The sequence below is a fragment of the Lytechinus pictus genome, chromosome 15, assembly GCF_037042905.1.
Source record: "Lytechinus pictus isolate F3 Inbred chromosome 15, Lp3.0, whole genome shotgun sequence".
NCBI lineage: Eukaryota > Metazoa > Echinodermata > Echinoidea > Temnopleuroida > Toxopneustidae > Lytechinus > Lytechinus pictus.
This window is the reverse complement of record NC_087259.1, coordinates 23958315-23983789: the sequence shown is the minus strand read 5'-3', so window position 1 is coordinate 23983789 and position 25475 is coordinate 23958315. Positions and strand designations below refer to the sequence as shown.

The 25475-nt window shown below is 37.1% G+C and overlaps 1 protein-coding gene across 1 annotated transcript; it reads right to left on the bottom strand.

Moving 5' to 3' along the window:
* Nucleotides 1-1241: 1241 nt before the first annotated feature.
* LOC129277948 (complement factor B-like) lies at nucleotides 1242-25105 on the bottom strand. The gene is made up of 16 exons (XM_054914137.2): nucleotides 24699-25105; nucleotides 23805-24002; nucleotides 22456-22635; nucleotides 22027-22236; nucleotides 12271-12353; nucleotides 11428-11542; nucleotides 10768-10980; nucleotides 9110-9286; nucleotides 7706-7950; nucleotides 7207-7348; nucleotides 6876-6986; nucleotides 5755-5967; nucleotides 5026-5150; nucleotides 4204-4309; nucleotides 3157-3357; nucleotides 1242-2599 (listed from the first exon to the last, which is right to left on the bottom strand). Exons 1-16 carry the CDS (start codon nucleotides 24754-24756, stop codon nucleotides 2205-2207), a joined length of 2772 nt encoding a protein of 923 aa, XP_054770112.2. The 5' UTR covers nucleotides 24757-25105; the 3' UTR covers nucleotides 1242-2204.
* Between the last annotated feature and the right edge of the window lie 370 nt (nucleotides 25106-25475).

Genomic DNA, 25475 nt, shown 5'->3' with positions numbered 1-25475 from the left:
ATATGCAACTTCTCCCGCTTTTCAGCTAATTACTAAACAATCATAATTATGTTTTATTTTTCATCTTGAATTCACTAACATTTAATTTTAGTAGCATTTAACAAAATAGGTCTAAAGTCACAAATTAGACAATTTCCATGCAAGGGTACTTGATGAAACACATGTTCACTGATGTCTCATTTAGCTGATTATAATTTATATAGGTTTTGGGGTGCCCCAAATTCAAGAGGCCAAATTGTACTTTACATCGCTGCAGACAAATGATGTTTGTTTTCGCCACCATGCGTAGGCCTATAACAGTGGGTTTCGATCCCGGGTAGATGGGGATATGATTTCAAGTAGGGCCCATATGGCCAGGTTGACTGTCCGTCTTCTGAAGACGGACAGTCAACCTACCCGAAACGTCGAGTAACCTCTTTTCACTTCAACCTGCTACTACTCAATCCATCGCTACTCAAGCCGCATTCAGCTCATCTCATCTGGTTTACAGTCCTTTTCAGGACTTCACTCACTTTCAAGAAAAGAATACATCTAATTTTCTTTTTTCATCCTTTCTCGTCTTTCCATTTCAATCATTTTTGCCTATATTTACTTCTCCACGTTATAAACTCCACCATGCAAACCCTACAAAGATCATCTAAAGCTGTCATGTAGCCTAGTTAAAACGTCAGTCTAATAAAGACTACCCTACCATATTTGGCATAAAGAAGAGGGGCTCATGGGGCCATGGATCCCAAAAAGTTTCATGGCCTAGAAAATTGAGAGAAAAAAAGAAAAGGAAAGAATTTAGAGTGGAATATGATTTATTTTGTAAAATGTTATAAAATCTATAGAAAAATCAGATTGTTAATATCCAAAAGGTCTAAATTTTGGTTAGCTCACTTTGCTCACAGCTTTTTATAAAATTAATTTTGTACCATACACCATGTATGGTCCATGACAAGTGTTGCCTATTATGCCACTGACCCCCCCCCCCCCCCTTCTAAACAACAACAAAAAAAATCCTTAAAGAGAATGGTCAGCCCCCCCCCCATGAAAACCGAACGACCCCATGTATAGACCCATCCGGGAGGCCAAAGAGATGCGCCCCACCCCTCCCTTACTGCCGATGAAAACGGGAGATTGAAAGAGGAGTAGGGAGAAAAGGAAGTAGGGGAGAAATAACCAAAGAAGATGAAGACATCCCCCCTCCCAAAATCAAAAATAAATAAATGAAACAAAATAAAAAACACAATACATGCTCGTATTGATGAATGAGATAGTGTCCTCTTCATTCATTTTTAAATCAGTATATTATAAAATATATATTCGCGCTCGCCTAATATATTTTTTTTGGGGGGGGGGGTGGAGGGTAAGGATGTTTATATACAAAGTTCTGTTTATCTAAAATAATACTTTAATTTCAATTTATTTCTTAAAAAATGAAGACCTTTTGTATAGGCTAGCTGTCGAACTTAATCAACACGACGATCGGCCATGCGATTGCTACGGCACATTTGTTAAATGAAGTGATGGGGGATACAAGCATTTTTTCATAGAGATAGAAGTTTGTTATTTCTTAACCATTTTCTGTGATTCGGAGGTATCAAATAAAAGAGCAGATGTTAAAATGTTTAAGCACGTGATTTTCTTTCTGAAATTCTGATACCCCTTGACAAAAAACCTTTCGGTATCCTTTCTTCAATTGTTTTTGCCCACTCATGCGTGAATGAGGAATCATCCGATCTTTTTATTATGTGTTAATGTACATGTAATTGAAATTATATACAGTATCTTATGCTAGTATACATATGTTTTAAATGGAGATATGAAAATAAAGTCAATTAAAAATTCAAATTTTATATATACATGTGTAGACATATCGAGATTAACTGTCATTGTCGGGAGTCTGTCCCTATATTTATGATAAGTAGATAAAGAAGTGTATTCACTTTTAAACCAAGAGTTGGAGTGATGACACACTTATCAAGACAAAACACAAACAGATATCGGTCGGATCTTTGCACACTGTAAAAAATAAAGTGCTAATTTAGCACTTCCAGTGCTAGTATAGGGACTGCACTACTAGTGCTGATTTTCTAGTTCAAATTTAAACTAGAAAATCAACACTCGTAGTGCAGTCAATATACAAGCACTGTAAGTGCTAAATTAGCACTTCATTTTTTACAGTGCACCTTTCATTTCAATTAAATTAACAAAAACTGTCACTGATTTTCTTGAATTGTCTTTTCCACCCAGTCAACAAAGTTAGGGAGCCTTGTATAGGCACCAAAGGTGTTGTCCAGTCCACATCCAATGCCGTAACTCACGATGCCGACCTGCCTGTAGATACTGTTTCGGCTCACGACCACAGGACCTCCAGAGTCCACCTTGCAGGCATCCTTCCCTTGGCCAGTTCCTGCGCAGAACTCGGTGGTAGTGTCGACAGGGATACGATTACTCTGCATTGCTGTTCGACAGGCCATTGGTGAAACCAAGGGCAGGCTGACTTCCTGGAGATCCTTCGTCGGGACGATGCTGTCCCAGTTGCTTTCGAGGATTTCAGAGTGACCCCAGCCAGTGACCGTGGCTACTCTCTGGACATCCAAGTACCAGTTGGCTGTTCAATAAAGGAATACAGAAAACGAAATGAAGACTTCTCGTTTCATTGGTATTATTCTCTTTCCCTTACTTTGTGATTTATCCTTGCCGTTCTTTATCAACAATTCCATGAGTCTTAAAAATCGAGTATTTGTGGAAAACCTTACTTAACTTTTTTTTTCAATAAAATTAGGCCTATATCTTTTTTGTAAAGTGGTTATATTAGAAGAGAATGATATAAGAACTTGGCCTATAAAACAAGACATGATTTAACATTAAAGGACTGGAAATAATAACACCCTATTGTAGTAAAATTAAATTAGCACAACGTTGAAATTTCATTAAAATTTGACTTTAAAAAAAAAAAAAAGTAAATTGGGATATGATATCACCAACATACGCTCAATGTATTCGTGACGACACGCTGATTAACTGTTTTGCCGAAATAATGCAAAACTTTGAAATGTCATAATTTGTTATCCCTTGTCCAATTCTTTTGAAAGTTTCATTGTTTTGCTTGATTGTGCTTGAGTACCCCTTTCAAAAAGACATAAAGAACCATGAATATTATCGTACCTTTAAATCGATTTGTTATTGAACTCGGAGGGAGACAGACGGTTCGCACGTATGGGTTGAGTTCTGCCTCACGATCTAACCGGAGCAGAGCGATGTCGTTATGATGGGCAAGTCCTTCGACAGTGTAATTCGGATGCATGATGAGCTCTTCGACATCAAACTTCTGGGCTCTCGCTTCATCGCCATATCTATCCGTTAGCCCTACCGATTGAAACCAAGACAACACTGACAAATTAAGTCTTAAAGGCTTTCCAACGCTATCATGGCTGTGGATTATAAAGAAACCTTGATTCGGTGGAGCACTGCATGAAGGATCTTGTCAGATATTTTATCCGAGAAAGGTTTTATCCGAGAGTTACCATATAAAATGTGCTTCACAGACAATCAAAATCAGAGAAAGTGACGGGTCTAGATTACAAGCCGGCAAATGTTGATGAAATACCTTGACATGATTAAAAACAGGGGCCCATTTCATAAAATTTGTTATGATAACAAATTTGCACTCACTCTTTAATGCTACGGGTCGAGAATACATTTGTTATATAAATTGTGTAGGCCTATTTGTTAAAAGGCCTAACATGTCTTTATGAAACGATACACAGGGGAGCGTTTCATGAAAGGACTTGTTGGACGTTTATCTGACAAGTCTTGTTTTATCCGACAGTTACTACAGTGTATAGTAATGGTGCTTCTCAGCCAATCAAAATCAGATGAAAATGTTGATGAAACGCTCCCCTGAGCTGAACTGTTTAATTTCCTTTTTTTTTTTTCTTCTAAAATCTGCATTAATACTTCTTTTGTTATACATTTATTGATTTTTTTGTTGTTGTTGTGGTGGGGCAACAGTCCAAGTCCTAGCTCTTCTGAACGCCAGCGCCTGTATGCTATACGGGGACCAGAACACAAGCAAGTCAATAAAAGGTCTCTATCACCAAAGCACGGAATTCCTTAACGACCAGACCCTCTTCACTATATACCGCCTTATATTTGTAGGCGTGTTATTTTAAAAAGTATATAATTATTACTCCTTTGGAAATGCCAACCTACCTAGGTAAACTGCAGTAGTGTCCTTGGTAAGTGAGAACAGACCACGAAAGCAGTGAGCTGCTGTCAGAACCCAATTCTTCCTGATCAAAGAGCCACCACAATGTATCTGGAGTAAGATCATTCAAAATGTTTCGAATTGTCAAATACAGTGTTGCCAAGTCGAATCTGAACAAGAATCACCAAAAAAGGATCGTAAAAAATCGCTCATAAATTTTTTTTTTTTCAAATTAAATCGCCATTTTTTATTTTATTTTTTTTATTTTTTTTATTTTTTTTTGGGGGGGAGGAAAAATTCTGAATTTATCACCAGTAGATTTTTTGTTCGTCAGTCGTCACCATGGGTATATGAAAATCAACAAATTCCTTAAAATTGGTGACAGGGACAACCAAACACCAATACTAGTCAGTCACACGCGAAATATTACTATATATGCCATAGTTTGAAAAAAAAAATGAAATGTGGAGAAATCATTGTTCTTTTATGTCATTATAATTCATGTTACATAATCATAAAGTTCAATTTCATTTGCTGCGGATAAAAATAGCACACCTTCATAATTACAGTACAGGGTTTTTTGTGTTGATGGGGCTGAAAGCCGTACACATGGGCGAGTTTCATAAAAAAAAAAAACATTGTTCCCTTTTTGTTAAACTACCATGTTGACCATGGATACTTTGATTGTCATTGGCTGCTGCACCGTGTTACCATGGTAACTGTCACGATTTGTAAGTCTTTATCATACGAATCCCATGCCTGTAGATCCATATAGACCATTCGATCTTGATTAAAATTGAAGCTTGCTATAATCTCTTCAAACTTACATCATTTTCTGCCGTATCATAGAGAGCAGCCTGCCAAGGCCACGCCCCCGACTCAGCTTTGACCCCGCCCACAATACGAGATGCCCCGCCGACATCAGTTCCAGATTTGCCACACTCGTCATAGGCTGTAAAATTGTAAATGTATAATATTTGTGATCTTGGCCCCGTTGCATAAAGGTTACCATTATAATAACTTGGTCATCCAATGATAACTTGCATGAAATCCTAGATTCTGATTGGCTGTTGATCATCGTTACCCTGGTAGTTACCATTGGATGGCAAGGTTACCATACTGGTAACTTTTATGTGACGGGCCCCTGAACATTAACAAGTCAATGATAAACGTGATTTTCCATGCTGCTGTCCGTCCATCTTCAGGAACTGGGACGTTCATATATAACTAGGCACTGGCGTGTACATGTGAGGGGAGGGGCAATGTACTTCGCCCCCAAAAGAATCAATGATCAAGATTTAAAAAAATGATAACGGATGAACGGACTTAAAGGGAAAGGAAAAGAGGTGAATATATTATTTTATAGATATGTCACTATTGTGAAATCTATCACATAAGATTATCCTTTAGAAAAGGTTATGATTTCGGCTCGCTCGCTTCACTTGCTTCACCGACTTTAAAAATAGTACGTCATGCCCAATGGTATGCCCCTCTTTTTTGGGGTGGGGGGGGGGGCTGGGGGCTCCATGCCGATAAAATTTACTTTATTTACTTACATCTGTTGGAATTTGTGATGACATCTATTGCTTCATCAAGCTCAACATAATCCGAGAGATAAAAGACATGTTCGTTAACAGGCAGAGATGCGATTTCGGCAAGCGCTTTCTTATCCGTTTTATGACTAATTCCTATGCAGTGTATCTTTAAGTCGAAGTCATGTTTAAGGGTAAGAGCGTGTTGCGATGGGGCACCACCAACATTACTAAATCCTTAATGAACGAAAGAAAAAAGAAAACATGGAAAATTGAAAGACATGAAAAAAGGGAGACAGAAAGAACAAAATGGTACGAACGAAAGGACAGAAAATATAAAAACAAATGCTTAAAAAGAAACAGAGAAAACAAACAAGATTGTATAAGGGTATGATTATAATCCGTATTTCAAAAGTTTTCGGGGAAACGGGGGGGGGGGGTGGTAAATTATTGAAAAGATATATTAGCGGTGGAATGAAATTTTACAACTTTTTCACAATGTTTTTTTATTTATTTAAAAGCACGATTTATTTCAAATTTGAATGGGCGGATAGATACACATTTTATGTGGATTATTAGCATTATGATTATTAGGGAAATTTGCTTGGAAACTTCTGCATTCATAAATCTATAGAATAATCTTCTTAGAAAAAAAACACGAAAAGAATGTCACACTCACACCGACAAAGCGTCTCCGTACCAATCGACAATGATCGATGGTTTATCGAAATAACACGATAACTTTGATCAGTATGGACACTATTTTTTGGTGTGAGTCTTGTGACTGCGGCAACATTCGGGTGTATTCACACCGCAATGCAGAAACGCTTCCGAGAACATAGAAAATGTATTGTCAAATGCCCTTCATGACAAAGAGCAACCGAGAAGCCTTTGTCGAAAATATTATTGGTGAATCAAAACTGCAGTTTCGTCCTGGACTCTGGACAAACGACATAATTGCAATTTTTCGTTATCTCCGAAAATCAGGACTCTATAATACTGCTTGTCTGGTTCACTAATTTTCGATAAAGACTCCCAGCTGTCATTTGACTTGTATTTTCAATACATTTTCCGTGTTCTTGAATTTGTCGTGCATCGCGCAGCGAAAACTTCCTAATATCTTTTGCTTATATCCATGTGCTCACCATCAGTAATTATGAAGAGAACCTTTCGGGTGTTGGGTGCAGTGGTATGGATGGTTTCAGCCAACATGAACGCGATGTCCGCAAGAGCTGCTGGTAGGTTTGTCCCTTCATCTTTTGGAAGAGAAAGGGGAAATAATTGATTAAATGATCTAACCAACTGATGAAAAATAATCATGATTAAATTGTATGATGATATGAGTGATGACATACTTAGTTTGTCATACAATTTAATTTGAGAGCCTAACGATTTTTTTTTCTTGATCAATGTTGGAAAACGGACAAGAAATGAGAAATATTCGCTAAAGAAATAGTCACATTTTTCCGCACTTACTTTTGTAGTGTATGAGGGCATTGATGGCTGACGTCACCTCTTCTGCCGATCCGTATTGGTTGACGTTGAAAGCCTTGGTAGATGTCGACGAATAGAACACGGCTCCGACTCGGGTTCCATCAGGAGATATGTTCACGCCCAGCTGTATAAAAAAGTTGAACTAAACATAGACTTTGCAAGAAAATTTGGTCGAGCAAAAGAGTTATGACTTGATCGTTTATCATCTACTTTTATCTCAACACTACATTCGGTCACGTAATGAGTCAACAATCTTGAGGGGGCGAACATGGAGCAATGTTTCTAGTCGTGAGCGAACGAAGCAAGCTAGGAAAAATGTTGAACCTCTTAATACGAAAAACTAATTTTGTGATAAACTTTCATAATATATTTTTTGAAGGATAATAATCATATTTCACCGTTTTTCCAATCTTCCCTCTTTCTTTTCTCATGTTTTTCTTTGTGGTGGAACGTTTTGATCTTTATATACGCCCCTGCCTACCTTATTCACAAGAAGCTTTGCAAAACTTTTGCCCCTCTCAAAGTTCCGAAGACCTACACTTTTCGATGCATCAAAGGCAAAATAGATATCCAGGGCAGATGAGCTGGAAATATCGATGTCCCGCTTCCTGCGACTATCAGGGTCTGAAGAAGTGTTATTACTAAGTCCACCGTCGATGGATATTTCGTCAAACGTCTTTCCGAGACCATTTGTCACTCGACTTAATTCGTCAAACTCATCGCGACCTTAAGAAGAAAAACGTATGTAATAATGTATAAGTCACATGACTTTAATACCCCTTTCATAAACCCAATAAAACACAATTATGCGGCTAATAGCAGCATAATTTGGTCGTAAAATCAGAGGAGGACAAGAGTTATCCGCATTATTCTGATGCTGCTATTATCCGCATAATAGCGGCATCGGGACAAGCTTTTGAGTTTATGAACGTATTTCCAAATAATGCGGATAATTGCCATGGTGCGGTCACAAGGTCACCCTTTTCCAACACAACCGCATTGGAGGGGGCGTGTCCAGTTGCCATGACGATTATCCGCCTTTTTCAGGACGGGCGCTCGTAAAAATAATTTATGGAGTTTGTGAACGCAATTTTTATTGAATTATCCGCATTACTCTTAGGCGGCTAATTGGAGGATATGTTTTATTGGGTTTATGAAAGGGGTATAAGTGAAGCAATACCTAATTTGTCGTAAAATCAAGTGCTTTGGTTCATAACACAAAGTAAGGGGTAACGTATTTTCCCTCGGGCATAATTTGATATCCCCACATTTAATAAACATGATGGCTGGTAAATACATTCTTACTGAAGGTCAAGCACTGTTAATTCCTAGGTCTTGTAGGTGAGGTCCCTAATGTGGACTTGGATCATTTTTGGTACAACAGTCTCGCCACCGAAACACACTCCGACCGATGCGTAACTCCAGTTTTGTGCCATGTTACAGAACAAATAGACAATTATACTGGATTATAATAATAAATAATAATATTCCGCATTTATATAGCGCTTAACACAACGGAACGACGTCTCTAAGCGCTTTACAGATATGTTATTACCCCGGTCATCGGATCCTTGCATGCCCGCATACAATGTATGCACCTACTCCACTCCCTGGGGAGCATTCCAACAAGAGTTCCAAGACTCAGTTGCTAGGCATACTACACAGGCTTTCGCATCCTACCGGGTACCCATTTAACACCTGGGTGGAGAGTGGAAAATTGTGGATTGACACCTTGCCAAAGGACGCTAGGCCATGGTGGGATTCGCACTCACGACCCTCTGATTACAAGGCGAGAGTCAGACCCGCTACACCACGGCGCTTCCACATTAGAACATTCGAAGATTAACATCCTCTATCCCTACGGTTTACATTGGTCACATCTTACCCATGCACCTCGGCATCTCTCCGGTCCATTCTCCAGAAAACGTGCACATCCTCTCTTGCGAACCAACCATGTCATACCCTTGGTAACATCGAAAAGAAACGTTGGTGTTCACTCTGTATTGCGGGGTTTTGACTTTAAATCCATGTATAGGGTTTCCAAGGGCTGGGCAGTGGTAATCTATTATGATGATAAAACAAGTACTCTTAATATCCCACAAAAATCTGCCAATGACCTTGCTAGATCCTCATAACCTACTTGACTGTCTGGGAACCGTTGCATAACTTTGCCATCCAATGGTTACTACGACTCGGGTGTAAATGTTGCTCAACAAACAATCATTACCTAGGATAGAACCATTCGACATGTTTGTTGATATACATGTAGTTTTCATTATTTTTTTCATTATTAACTTTTATGGAGCTGACCCTGGTGTCACTTTTGTTTCTCAATTAGTTTTCTAAACGAACAAAGTCACCATATTCATATCAATTCCGTTGTATTCTGTAATCTTCTGATCCTTTCATTTTTATTTCTGATTTTTGAACAAAAAAAAACACAAAAACAATTCGTATTTGAATTCAATGAATACTGATACATCGCGATTTACTTGGCCAACTTATTTGCCCACCAAACAAATAATAAATTTGTCTATGAAATATTCTAAAGAGTGTTTCATGAGAGTTTTCAGAATTAACTGACTAAATTGTTATAGCTCTGACAAGTTCAGTGAAATCCTTGGTGTTGATTGGGTAAGAAACCCTGGTCTAAAGCAGTTACTACCGTAACTATCGCGGAGCTGACAATTGAGTCAGTGCTGACAGCTCTGTCTCATGAATCACACATATGATCTCACATGCAGGCTAGGCTCTCAGGGTTTTTGTCAATCATTACTGCACTCTTCTGTGTGTATACCGCGTGAGTAAAAAACAAAAAAATGACACCTCACAAATACCCAATTTAAGGAAAAATGTATCATGGACCTATAATTATTATGGTCTGAAAGTGTATATTCTCCCAAATAATTTGATACCATACTTATGTTGTATGCGTTAACGCTTGGATGGTCGGGAGGTATTCTTTACAGTAATCATTTTAATGTAAATTTTGATTGGCGCCAAAGTAAGGGATGAATGCAACGAATGAATCCAGATGTCAATGATGTCATAATCCTACAAGGGTGGCATTAATCTCCATTTCAAAACACTTTTTCATTAAATTACGTTATAATTGTTCAATAAACACTTTTTACTATCAATTCTCAAGTTATTTTCATTGAAAACGGATTTGCAAATATATTTACTAACTCATGTAGGATTTTGACATCATTGGCATCTGTGGTTCATTCATTGCAGCCATGCCTTACTTTGGTGCAAATCAAAATTTACATCACTGCAAAGAATATGTACTGATTATCCAAGCGTGAAGACATACCACATAAATATGGTATCAAATCATTTGGGAAAAGATACTTTTTCCAGCCATATATAATTCGTTCATGACATTTTTCTTCCTTACATTTGGGATTTGTGAGGTGTCAATTTTTGTCTTACTCGCACAGTATGTATGGCGCAATTATTGACCGAGTAAAAAAAATATTTCACCAGGCCTTCAAAAAAAAAACTCACAGAGAGAGATCAAGATGACCTTGGTGAAATTACCTTCACTGTTGCATGACGTCAAAGTACCGCTCCAGTGACCATCAGATTGACAAACCCTCTCACTTGAACCCAGAAGCTCTAAATGTGAAGGGCAACTGAGACTCATTACTGTCCCTACTGGCCAAGAATTAGTGGCCCCTCGTCCATCATTCGGTGAGAAAGATATTGTTCCTCTGTCAAGGTGATTGCGGCCTGGATCAGGACACCTTGCCTCTATAGATACAGAAAACGAATCAAATGCATATCGAATTAACATCGTTGATGTTTCGTTGGCATTGGGATTATTCATTTGAATACGAATTAATTTTTTTGCCTAATATTCATAATTATTTCAATAATATTTTCATAATCTCAAAATTCCGCTATCGCGCAAGCGAAATGTGTGAGCTCCCAATATATTTTTCAGGTAAAATTCTTGCATGTAAAAAAAATGTCCAGATGGCTAGATATTGAAAAAGTGTGGAAAATTGGATCTTTAAGAATACATTCGGTTATTTCACAATTTGTTTGGTATTTTTCGGAGTCAGGGATCTCGACCACCCCCCCCCCCCTCCCCCCAAAAATGGATGTGACACAACTCTACAACAATAACTGGAAAAAAAAACCCACATCCATTTCAAAATGAAATAAATTCTCTACAAGCAGTAAAATATTTCAAACCTTTGCAAGTTGGTACGTTATCGGACCATACTCCATTAGGGCCACCATCACTCTGGCAAACCTGCCAGCTAATTCCATCAACAAGGTAACCTTCGTTACATTTATATTGCACCATCTGTTGGCGGAAAAAGGTGAATCTATTTGTTTGTTTGATATAAATGATTCTGATAACAAGGTAACCTTTGTAATTATTTATTATGTTATGTATTGATTTTTGTATACCAACAGCCGTAATATGATTTTTTTATGCCCATGTAATTTATTTTATTTGAGCATGACAATAAATTTTGAATATCTTAATATCTAATTAAGATGGGAAACACATAATTAGATCTACCCGGGACATGTACATGTCTGACTGTAAGGCTATTTCTTTTCTACTTTGAAATACCACGTTCCTACAGTATATGCAATTCAAGCTATTTTGTCTACAAGTCAACCATTTTAATTTGGCAGTATAGTGACTGTCTTCCTTTTACCTCTTCAGCTAGTGTAATAGGTTAAGCGCGGATCTGGTTGAATATTTTGGCATCATTAATATTCTTCTCTTTTTTAGGCAATAAATAATTGTGTCAACATTTGTTTCATGGTACATTATTTCAAACGCATTATAGAATTAATCTTTTTTTTACAATCATGCCATTTGTGACTCAAATACAATGTATATCATTCAAGACGGCGTTTGGTATGGACCGGTGATGTAGAAATATGCCAATACGGTACAAAGTATAGGTGAGGATAGTTATAAATAATATAATACTTTATCTTGTAACAAACATTTAATTCTTTTTTAGTTTGATTTTTTCTACCAAAATGCAGTCGGATACGAACTTAACAACTTACTTCTCCAACATAGTAGGTCCTATTTTCTATGTTGTGTGCACCATTGCTTATAGGAGCTAGGGATGGTGGAGTACAGGTGATCCCTGCAACAAGAAAACAGGTGATGGAACAGGTTGGTGTTAGCTTCATGAATTTAATAATATATTGGCCTATGAGATAAATTAATTCATGACAGAAACTCAGAAGGGCTTTCCTCCCTCTGTCTAGCACACCCACAACCTCACACACCCACACCATACTGCCCTATCAAGACCACACACGCACGCACCCACCCACTCACTTTTTTTTCAATATGTTTTTATTAAGGATTTCATTCAAATGAATTACATAAACTGCAGATAAATACAAAAAAAATTACAAATCTTCATTTCATATCAACAAGGATATGCAAAAAAGTACATACGTATTTACCAAGAACTAAAGCAAATAAGGACGGAATGAAACTCCTTAAAATTATACTTTTATATCTGAAAAAAAATAACTCAACTGAGTCCCCAACCCTCTATGTATTTCAATAATAATTAATGTTAAATGGCTATATATAAGTGATTTGCAGGAAAACAGAAATCAACCTAAATGTATTATCATTGTATCCCATTTTAAATCAAGCTTCAACATAACTTTACACAATTATACACACATACACACACCCACCTTAACACCCATACACACATGCACATACCACGCATACGTAAACAAACATAATATATACAAATCTGCATAATGAACGTTTAACATTTTGGCGCAATAGGATACAGAAAGAAAAAAAAAACCTGCAAATCATATTGATACAAGAGAAGGGGAAATTGAAAAGAACTAGTAAAAAGAAAAAAAACATCAACATTCACACCAGGATTCACACTCGCACCACACTAGACACATCCCACCTGTTCACATTCAAATCCCTTTTCACCTTCAGTTCATCCCATTTCTGCAAATGTAAACTTAACTTGCCTGACTTCGTTGCCAGGCGTCTTTCTTCTTCTATACAACCCGTTATATATTTGTGTATTTAAATAAATGACGGTACACGGCCTTCAGCTCTGGAATTAAAAATTGCATATTTGATAAAAAGAATAACAGAATTGACACATTTAATTCTACAAGAATTTCCAGGTAATCCTAAGAATATTTCCCTCAAATTCAAAGTTCTTAATTCAGCTAAACAAAAATGATCAATACAAAATTGCCAAAGAGGTTTAACTTTTATGCAATCCATGAGTATATGAAAGTACGATTCAGTTTTTGTACAACCAAACGAACAATAATTATCTCCCACGAAACCAAATCTCATCAAATGTTCTTTTGTATATATTGCTCCATGTAAAAGCATAAACTGAAATTCCCTTTGTTTTCTTATAAGAGTTGTACTCCTGATATATTCAAATAATTTACAAATTTCTACATCAGTAAAATCAAAATCACTGTGACCATCCTTAAGTGTTAACTTGTATAGCTCTTGTAGCTTAGTAATAAACAAGTTATAAATTGTTTTTGATTTAATTACTTCAAAAGCTGTTTCCTGTTTTCCAATATTCATACTTATCCCAAAGTCTACCAAATCAATTTTATTAAACTATTAAATTTTTTCCAGCTTGCTGGTATAACGTGCACAATATCTATTATTTGGAGAAGTTGATTTGCGGTAATACCGAGATTTTGAAAAAAAAAGTCACAGGCTTCAAGTGGCCATTATCAAAGATTTGATCAACGCTAAATATTCCTTTATTGAAAAGATCATTGTCAAAAATTGTTTTACCTTTTATACAAATATGTTGATTATTGAATATAATAGGGTTAACCTCCTCTTCAGAATAACGAAATCTCCTTAAGTCTTGCCAAGCCTTCATCATTTCTGAATAAAATGGGGGCATTTTTATATTTAATTTTGAAGTGTCAAAGTCACATAGAAACAGAAATCTCCCCAAACTGATCGAAAACAAAAATCAAAATACAACTTCCATCCTGCATCTCGTTCTCCGTAAAGTAATCGTTTAAGCCACATTAAACGTTGAGACTTTACAAACAATTTAAAATTCATCATTTTTAAACCCCCTTGTGAGTAATCCTGGTACATTATAATTCTCTTTATCCGATCTTTTCCGGACCATAAAAATTCAAATGTGATCTTTTCAACCTCAGCATACAACCACTGAGGAACCACTATTAGTGGCGAAACAAAGTTTAGCCTTGACAATGCATATGTTTTTAACAAGTGAATTTTCCCCACAAGTGTGAGATCCCTTTGTTTCCACCATCCCAACAGTCTTTTTATTTTTCTTTGTAATTCATGTCTTCTTTTATTATAACATTAAGAGAAAAGTAAACACCTAAAATTTTAATATGCTGAACAAAATTCCCAAACAACTGTGTCTGAGGTCTGTCATTATCCCGACCCATCCACAAAATATTAGTTTTTCCTTTGTTTATTTTTAGACCACTAATTTTCTCGAATTCTTCAAAAAGGTATTGAAGACGATCTAAAGAGTGTGTATTTTTAACAAACAATGATATATCATCAGCATACAAAATTTGCTTTATTTCACGGTTCTGAAATTGAATTCCTTCAACCTGTCTGTCTTTCCTTATTGTCAGAGCAAGGATTTCAATACAGAGCAGAAACAAATATGGGGAGAGGGGATCCCCCTGTCTTACCCCTCGCTTTATATTAAAATAACCGGAAGAAAACCCCCCATTCATAACACTACTAGTAATATCCGAGTATAAAACACGGACCCACGAACAGAATGAGTGCCCAAATCCAAATAGTTTAAGGATCTTAACAAGAAAATCATGTGAAACAGAATCAAAGGCCTTTTCAAAATCAACAGTGATTAAATATCCAATATTTTTTAAATTAGAGTGATATAACATATCATCTATTAATCTTACACCATCCCCAATGTTTCTATCTTTTACATAGCCAACTTGATCATTGTGAATTATCTCATTTAGTATACCTTTTAATCTTTTTGCTAAAACCTTTGACAATATTTTGTAATCCACATTTAAAAGTGTAATTGGTCTAAAATTTTGGACATATAATGGATCTTTATATTTTTTTCCAATAACGTTATCACACCTTGCTTTTGTGAGGTTGTCAGTTTTCCCCTTTCATATGCATATGTTTCATTTAAAACATCTACCAAAAGTCCCCCTAATAAATTCCAAAAAGTATAATAAAACTCTACCGTAAAACCATCGTTACTAGGGGATTTATTATATTTCATTTCTTTTAAAACATTTAAACATTCATGAATACTTATTCTACCTTCACATATATTACAACTTTCTTTACTTAATTGAGGAATATCCTTAAGGAACAAAGAATTTTCATTAACAATAGCTTCACTCAATGAGTATAAGTTTTCATAATAGTAATACGTTCCAATCTTCTTCAATATTTCCTTTCTATCCTTAATGATGTGATCATCGTCATCATATAATTCTTTTATCACACTTTTCCGTTTATTAGACTTCAATAACTGTTCAAAATATTGTGTTTTTGTTCTCCTTCCTCAAACCAAACTGCCCTTGACCGAATTTTTAAACCTTGTCGACTATAATCATATAACTTGTTCAAATTAGATTTTTTCTCATCAATGTCATCAATTATATTTCTCAATGGCTGAGACAAAGGTTTATTTTCTAATTCTTCTATTTCTTTCTCTATTTTTTTAATTTCATTTTTTTCTGACCTTTGCCTTTTCTTTTGTATAGGTATTAATAAACTGTCTAATTTTCATTTTCAAAAAATCCCATAAAAGTAATTTGTCCTTTATTTTTGGAATCCATTCTGCTTTTAATTCAACTACTTTATCTTTAAACATCCTAACAAATTCTTGATCTACGCACAAACTGTTATTGAATTTCCAATAAGAATTTCCAAAGTCTGGAGCATTTACAAAGTTACGTAATTGAAGCAGTACACCTGAGTGATCTGGTGTAATTGATGTCAAAATATCACAACAGTTAACGGAATCCTGTAATGTAGAGGAAACGAACCAATAATCCAACCGACTCTGAACGACCGGCCACTTTTGTCTAAATGTGAATTGTTTTTTTTCTGGATTCTTTTTTCTCCATATATCTACTAAAAATAATCTGTCCAGGAGGTCTTCGAACTTTTCGTTAAATTTGTTTTTTACAGACTTTCGAGGCCCCATATAATCCAAATCCCCATTTATTATCATATTAAAATCTCCTCCTAAAATTATTGTATCTCCGGAACTTTAAAGTTTTGAAATACAATTTTCCAATTCATCTAAAAATTCAATTTGCATCTTTTCTTTATCCCTGGTGGGAAAGTAACAATTTACTAGTAAAAAAGTAGATTGCTGATATTCTAATTTCATTATAATATATCTTCCATTTTCGCCAATACTCACATTTTTAATTTTCATATTTATATTTGGAGAAATCAAAACTAAAACACCTTTACTATGATTTGTTCCGTGACTGAACAGTAATTGACCATTCCACTCTGATTTCCATTTTTCTTCCACCTCTACCGTACTATATGTTTCCTGTAAAATTACTATGTTACTGCCTTTATCTCTGCAAAATTCAAAAATGTTCTTCCTTTTAATTCTATCTCTTAGCCCTCTGACATTAAAAGTTAATAAAGTAAAATACGACCTACTATTGAAGCCTAAACACCCTATCCCGAAAAATATGCAAATGAAACTGACCAAGTAACAGATTTAAATGTGAACAGGCATAACCACGCTTCAAACAACAATCACTCACATTCACTGGACCACACCAAAGACACTCCCATTTACAGACACACGCATACACCCAACACCAAGTACATGCCAATCGAAACACAATTACACTATTCATCAAAAAGTACAGACCCATGTAAAGAACACACATACTTAAAAATAGCCTTAAACATAGAGAGAGCTCCCTTCCAATTCACATTCAACAAATTCGTTAGGAAATATTTTCCAAGTAAAACATAATAACCCTGTACGAACAAAAATAAAGAAAAGTAGTAATGCTTGCAAATCATCAAACGCTAACAAAGATGATCCAATATAAAAAGAAAATAAAGGAAAACAAATAATAAAGGAGAGGAGAATGAAATCTTCCATCTCTAAGCTTTTCCAACATTCTTCATTTTAATTGCACCTTGTAGTAATGCATAGAAAATGAATATAAAAAAGAGACACCAACGGGGAAACTACATTCTAATTTCCCATTTGATATTCTCAATCAGATGCATGAGAAACTCACAAATAAAATAATTTCCCGGACTTTGCACCTGTTACATCTGATTAAATACGACAGCATTATCTGCAATAACGTTACGTGCAAAACCTTTCGTCCATCCTCAAACCTCAACAAAATGAGGGATACCAAGCAATCCTTAACAAACATACATTTTAAAGACACGCCAGAGTTCACATTTAAAATTACTTGTCCCAAAACCAGCATTGTACTCAAAACGATTTAACATACAAATGCTCATCATTGACAAAACAAAAACCAAACAGGAAAAAAAAAAACTCTTCCAACTCTGCTTCATGTCGTTAACCCTTCTTTTCAAAGTGAAGAACATGAAGAAGGACGTCCAATCTGAAAGAAAGTTTTCATTGTTTCATTTCCTTCCCATCTTTTATATAATTTTTTTTTTCACGAATTCTTTCTAATACCTTCCTATTTGCTTCAGCTTTAAAAGAACCCCAATCAGCCATTTTGTATACCTTTTACAGATATCGAAAAGAAAAAAAAGAAAAGAAAAGAGGGATTATCCGTTTGCAGAATCTACATTCCCCTATGTTTAATTTCATGTCACACTCTCTTCATCTTTTCTTTTCTATTACTTCCATCTTAAGCCCCAGTCACATATAGACATGGATCCTCACGGATCAACACGGCAACGCCGGCATGATCCGGGGAGGTCCGGGATCGTTTTGCCCCGGATTAAGCGTTGATGACTGTAAACACGGCATCTACACGGCATCTTCACACGGATCTACACGGACCATGCCGGCAGAGCACGTCGTCAACACGGACCTACACGTCAGCAACACGGACCTACACGTCAGCAACACGGACCAACACGTCAGCTACACGGACCAACACATCAGCAACACGGACCAACCCGTCAGCTACAAGGACCAACACGGACCAACACGTCAGCAACACGGACCTACACGTCACCAACACGGACCAACACGTCAGCTACACGGACCAACCCGTCAGCTACAAGGACCAACACGGACCAACACGTCAGCAACACGGACCTACACGTCACCAACACGGACCAACACGTCAGCTACACGGACCAACACGTCAGCTCAAGGACCAACACGGCAGCTATATTGACCAGCACGGCAAATGAAAATCTGCTCATAATAATGAGCTGATATTTATTTATTTTTTCTCATCCTTGTCGCAACATTATATTATGTTGTTTTTAAAAAAGATATCAAAACTTAAAACTTCCTTTTTAACCAGTAAAAACGCTGTTTTTTATACAACGCAGTTTACTGTTTTAACAGTAGTTGTTAAGTACTTTAGATATTGAACGACAAATTTAATTTCGATTTGATTTGATATCACTTTATTGAAATCACAGGAAAGGAAAGAAATTACAAAGTCAATAGAAAACATAATAAAAATTAAGATAGGCCCAGGTCATGACGCATAACTGTCGATGCAGGGCAGTGGTATAAAACTTAATGTACAATTTTGATGTAACAGGTACATAACATTTATTTTAAGAAAATGAAATGTGAAATAGTAATAACAGACAAAGTTGGGGTAAATATTTAAAAAAAAAAAAAAAAATTATTGATACATGCACTAAGTTTACAAATATTAGGTTGGGGCCAATCTCCAAAGCGTAAGAAAATATCCTGAATCGTTAAATCATCCATAAATAAATTAAGCATGTTTGTGTCAACTGTTTAACAACTTCTGAAAAGTTCATAAAGTAAATAGCGTTGTAAAGATTTGATGGGAAAAAAGAACACGGACTGCCAAGGATACTCCAGGCAGCCACACGGACCTACACGGCAGCTACACGGACCTACACGGCAGCCACACGGACCATCCCGGATGGCTTTGCCAACCCGGCAGTCCACGGATGACGCCGGATGTTTTTGACAGTCAAAAACTGCCGTGTTGGCCTCCCGGACGTTCAAGGACCAACACGGACCACCCCGGACCTCCAAGGATGCCCAAGGCGCCAACACGGATCTCTCCCCGGACCACCCCGGATCAGATCCGGGGTGGTCCGGGATCTATATGTGACTGGGGCTTTAAATACTTGCTTTTAAATGTCTTATTATATTTTGCATCACTTTCTTTTAGATACTCTGTATCCAAGTCCACATTTCCATAATCCTATTCTCAATATACAGCTTATACATTTTAAATACCAGCGAGAGGAGAGGGAAGGATTTTCTGTCTTCTTACTCTGTTTCAATTAAATCCATTGCCCAAATTAACTATATTCTCCTGACTTATTCATAACTGTCGTTTAAAACATTACAGAAAAAAAGCTAAAGCCCCAGTCACATATAGATCCCGGACCACCCCGGACCATCCCGGATCTGATCCGGGGTGGTCCGGGGAGAGATCCGTGTTGGCGCCTTGGGCATCCTTGAAGGTCCGGGGTGGTCCGTGTTGGTCCTTGAACGTCCGGGAGGCCAACATGGCAGTTTTTGACTGTCAAAAACATCCGGCGTCATCCGTGGACTGCCGGGTTGGCAAAGCCATCCGGGATGGTCCGTGTAGGTCCCTGTGGCTGTCGTGTAGGTCCGTGTAGCTGCCGTGTAGGTCCGTGTGGCTGCCTGGAGTATCCTTGGCAGTCCGTGTTCTTTTTCCCCATCAAATCTTTACAACGCTATTTACTTTATGAACTTTTCAGGAGTTGTTAAACAGTTGACACAAACTTGCTTAATTTATTTATGATTAAATGGATGATTTAACGATTCAGGATATTTTCTTACGCTTTGGAGATTGGCCCCAACCTAATATTTGTAAACTTAGTGCATGTATCAATATTTTTTTTTTATTATAAATATTTACCCCAACTTTGTCTGTTATTACTATTTCACATTTCATTTTCTTAAAATAAATGTTATGTACCTGTTACATCAAAATTGTACATTAAGTTTTATACCACTGCCCTGCATCGACAGTTATGCGTCATGACCTGGGCCTATCTTAATTTTTATTATGTTTTCTATTGACTTTGTAAATTTCTTTCCTTTACTGTGATTTCAATAAAGTGATATCAAATCAAATCGAAATTAAATTTGTCGTTCAATATTTAAAGTACTTAACTACTGTTAAAACAGTAAACTGCGTTGTATAAAAAACAGTGTTTTTACTGGTTAAGGAAGTTTTAAGTTTTGATATCTTTTTTAAAAACAACATAATATAATGTTGCGACAAGGATGAGAAAAAATAAATAAATATCAGCTCATTATTATGAGCAGATTTTCATTTGCCGTGCTGGTCAATATAGCTGCCGTGTTGGTCCTTGAGCTGACGTGTTGGTCCGTGTAGCTGACGTGTTGGTCCGTGTAGCTGACGTGTTGGTCCGTGTTGGTGACGTGTAGGTCCGTGTTGCTGACGTGTTGGTCCGTGTTGGTCCTTGTAGCTGACGGGTTGGTCCGTGTTGCTGACGTGTTGATCCGTGTAGCTGACGTGTTGGTCCGTGTTGCTGACGTGTAGGTCCGTGTTGCTGACGTGTAGGTCCGTGTTGACGACGTGCTCTGCCGGCATGGTCCGTGTAGATCCGTGTGAAGATGCCGTGTAGATGCCGTGTTTACAGTCATCAACGTTTAATCCGGGGCAAAACGATACCGGACCTCCCCGGATCATGCCGGCGTTGCCGTGTTGATCCGTGAGGATCCGTGTCTATATGTGACTGGGGCTTATTTTTCAGACTTCAACAACAACAACAAAAAACTATCTTCCCTTTGTTAAATCTCATTCCGTCCTTTCCTTGATTTCCAAAAGTTTCCTTTACTTGCTGTCAGATACTTTTATTTGCTTCAGCTTTAGATATCATCATCAAACGACCAGAAAAAAGAAAAAGAAGGGAGTTTCAAATGGAAGAGTCATTGTCTGATTTCCATCCTATCACTCACGCACACAAACCCACCCGCAAGCACCCACACCGTTCACCCTCACCAACATGCACACGCATACGTACTTTCTCGTTTACACACCCCACCCACATGACCACACGCTACCAACCTCAGCAATACACCACACACCCACTCTCTCTTCTGCGCGCGCACACACACCCTCGTTTTAAATATCTTCAAATAAAATGCCCCACCCCCAATGCCTCCCACATCAGTAAAGTTATTCATTCACGTTCAGTACTTTTCCCTGTCCATCATATCAACCTGTTTTTAATGTATAGAGACAGAATCCATCGATATATATTCGTGTGTGGGGTGCGTCTGTGTGTGTGTATACAAATAGATTGAGTGGTTGATTGATTTCAATTTGTTTTGCCGCCAAACCATCAAAACGTCAACACATTTTGAGCAGGATAACTTTCTATAGAAAAATGATTGTATAGGAATTTCTATAAAAGACAATTATCATAAAAAGAGGGGAAGAAACTGTAATTTAAGTACGAGAAGCATACGATGAATTTAGAGATACAAAATATATTAGGCCTACGTCCTCCGAATCTCAAGTCATAAACTTTAATTATTATTCTTAGTTATTTCGTTTTAATCTGTTTATATGCATGAGAAAAGAAAAGAACCTTACTATTGCATTCTGGTACATCAGCATCTGCAATCCATATGCCATTCTGGCACGTGATTGTGACGTCAGCGGTTAAGTAGTATCCTGGTTGGCAGGCATAGTTGAACAATGTGTGTTCGGTGTAGAGATCACCGTGTTTGACTCCAGAGTCATCATCAAGAGTCAATGCTAGCATCCCGGATAGTTCACCGGGGTCACGGCATGAAGGAGGGCCTGCAGAATGCAACATAATCATATATTTTACATGAGAATCAGTACAGGGGTGGCCCTGGGATGTTCTGATATTAGATATTAGGGGGCAAGCCGACATTTATTGGTGGCTTTTTTCCTCTCCCTCTCTCTATAAATTAAATAATCGGGGCACGAATTACAGCATGGCTTGACAATGCACCCTTTCCCAAGTATTGACGATTTGGAATATAAGATACATACCAAAACAATGAGGGACATCTCCCCGCCATCTTCCCGTAGCCCCGTCGCAGACTACAGTTCGTCTTCCATGAAGCTCGTACCCTGGGTTGCAACGATACACAGAAATACTTCGTGCAGACCTTCCACGCATGCGCACATATCCGTTGATGAGACTCGCTGGTGGAGAACACAGTATGGGTGCTGGTGTACATGGGGGGGGGGGGGGGGTTGAATAAATTCATATAATCATAATATTCATCAAATAGTCTAATATTCTATTATTTAATTACACGTACTATGGTCTACGGACCAATTAGAAAATCGCGTGAACTCAGCATTATAATCATAAATTATTCATATTTTTTGTATATACCAATATGTTTTGTAAATGTTATTTTTAATATATGAACGAAATAAATGCATATGAATGAATGAATTATGTCCTACGCTTTAGGACAGTATATATGACACATAGGCTACACGATCCTTATCATTTCCTATTTCAAACTTTGAATTTCCGCATTAAGGTTCAACATTATGAAAAACAGGGGCTGCGGAAGCGTGGGGGCTGGGGAGGGGGCTAGCCCCCCCCCCAACTTTTTTTTCGAAAACCGATAAAAAAAACGTAAAAATGACTATAATTATGAATATATATGATTGTGATATTTTTTTGCATGGTCAGCCCCCCCCCCGCCCCACTTTGACAACCGTTCCGCGGTCCCTGGAATATAATATTGCAGCATTATCTAACTGCAATATGTGTGTGTGTGTGTGTGAGTGTATCACAATGTTGAACCATTAACAAAGCTTTGTTCTAAATGTAGAATGGCACAAAATACTTTCATTCGTTGCACGGTTCAATGTAAAATTTTGAATTTCATATCATTATGAGCAAACCTAACACTGAAATTACTACTAGAGTCTTTAAATTCGACTTTTTGCTAAGAGGAAAACAGGTTAACAAACAAAAACATTGCACTATGGGGCAATAATCGGACAAATTTGCTTTTATGCTGACCTCCTTACATTTATCATTCTCCTTAGATTGTTTATCTATTTGATTCTAAATTAGATATATATTGAACAGATTTAACAGAAAAAAACAGGATGAGAATGTCGAAAGAAGAAGAAGAAGAAGAAGAAGAAGAAGAAGTAGAAGAAGAAGAGGGAAGAGGAGAAGAAGAAGAAGAAGAAGAGAAGAAGAAGAAGAAGAAGAAAATGAGGAGGAGGAGGAGGAAGGAAGAAGAAGGAGAAGAAGGAGGAGAAAAAGAAGAAGAAATTAAGAAGAAGGAAGAAGAAGAAGAAGCGGAGGAGGAGAAAGTAACGACTTAACAACTCTGCACTAAAATTGTGAACAACAATTAAATTACCATCGCAATATGGATAATCACTCCACTTTCCATTGTTTTGGCAGATAATGAACTCATCTCCTACGAGCGAAGAACCAGGCTCACAAACCACACGAATGACGTAATTCCCAGGAAGATGCGTTGATCCATAATCATTACCATCTTGATATTCGTAACGCCCACTCCGTAAATGTCTCGGACGGCGGCAGCTAATACCCTCTAAAATCAATTGGGTAAAAAGATTTGGTTAAAGAAAACGGGGGGGGGGGGTGAAACATGCACGTTTGTTGAGTACTAGTAATGTATTATCTAATATAAAGTACCATTGGTAGTTATTGAAATTAATTTCTTTGCTTGTTCTTACCCGAACAAACGTCTCATCCTGGGAGAAACGCATTGTCTCACATTGTTTTCAGTGTGTTCAGTTTTACACAATATTCACACTGTTGAATTAAAGCATTTTAATAGTATATGACTCATAATCTTCAAATAGTACACAATGTGAACACACTGTGTTAATGTTAATGTTGTGCACAGTGTGGCACTTTCTTCACACTGTAAGATTTTAGCACTTAATTGGTGTGAAATACAAATTCATATAATCCACATTTTAATTATCATTTTTATCAGAGAAGTCAAGAAATACGGTACCCCACAAGAGGAACCATTATTGTATATTTCGGTTTAGTGCTCCACCCCCTCCTATCCCCCTCCCAATGTTAGAATATTTAAGTTATGGTTCAGATTCATTTTCGAGAGTAACTGGCCTTGAACTCCGTTTTAAGCCTAACTCCTTCGATAACTTCTAATACACTGAAAGAACTTACAACCATTAAATAGGTATCGCCATGGACCTACGAAAACCCCATGAATATTTTGTGAAACCGATCCCTCGCTTTCCCTTCAGAGCCTCACCTGCACTGGAAGAAAGGTTTCCCAAGATGGCGACAACGATGATCGCTAAACACTTCATTTCTGAATATATTTCACCTCACCGATCACGATATTACCCTCTTTGCCAAAGAGACTCCAGCTGCACAATATAGGCCTATCCGAAATCCACACAAACCGAATTTAGGTCATAATATACATGTTCTATCTCCTATACGGAGGTCAATGTAAGCAAGTACTTAATAACACGCGCAATGTATATTTTCCTGTAGTTCCTTGTAATTTGTTTTCATGGAATGCGGCTCTTTTAACTGAGATGTCTAAATGACATTACGACAGTGGTTCTGATGAAAACAGAAATTTAAAAGATATCACTTACTAGTATGTGTTTTAATTTCACGTTTGTCACGTCACATGCGAGCACCATATTCATATGTAATATAAATTCTGCGAAATCATATTTTTCCGGGAAATGGAAAATTACATGATCAGTCAATAAATATGTCCTCAGATACGTTATGTCGTAGTCGTACACGGATCTGTGAGGGGGAAAAAACTTTCAGTCATCATGAAACATTCCAATTTTTTTTTATTACTAATAAAATTAATGATATAAGGCATGGTCGCAGGCACCCTAAAATAAATTCTTTTATAGATGTTCGTTTAACATTTATTATTTTGAGCAACGAGCAATTATCGCCGGGGTAAATGTCATGAAACCACGGAACAACGATTTGAAAAAAAAAACGATTTATGCATAGGGGCGTCGAATGGGGGGGGGGGGGCAAACGATTCGAGTTA

Excerpts from the sequence above, each read along its gene's own strand:
- LOC129277948 (XM_054914137.2), bottom strand. The coding sequence starts at position 24,756 with ATGAAGTGTTTAGCGATCATCGTTGTCGCCATCTTGGGAAACCTTTCT. Across the intron at positions 24,003-24,698 it reads AAACCTTTCTTCCAGTGCAG|AGGGTATTAGCTGCCGCCGT; the intron begins GTGAGGCTCTGA and ends AATTGATTTTAG. Across the intron at positions 4,310-5,025 it reads ATGATACGGCAGAAAATGAT|ATACATTGTGGTGGCTCTTT; the intron begins GTAAGTTTGAAG and ends ATCTTACTCCAG.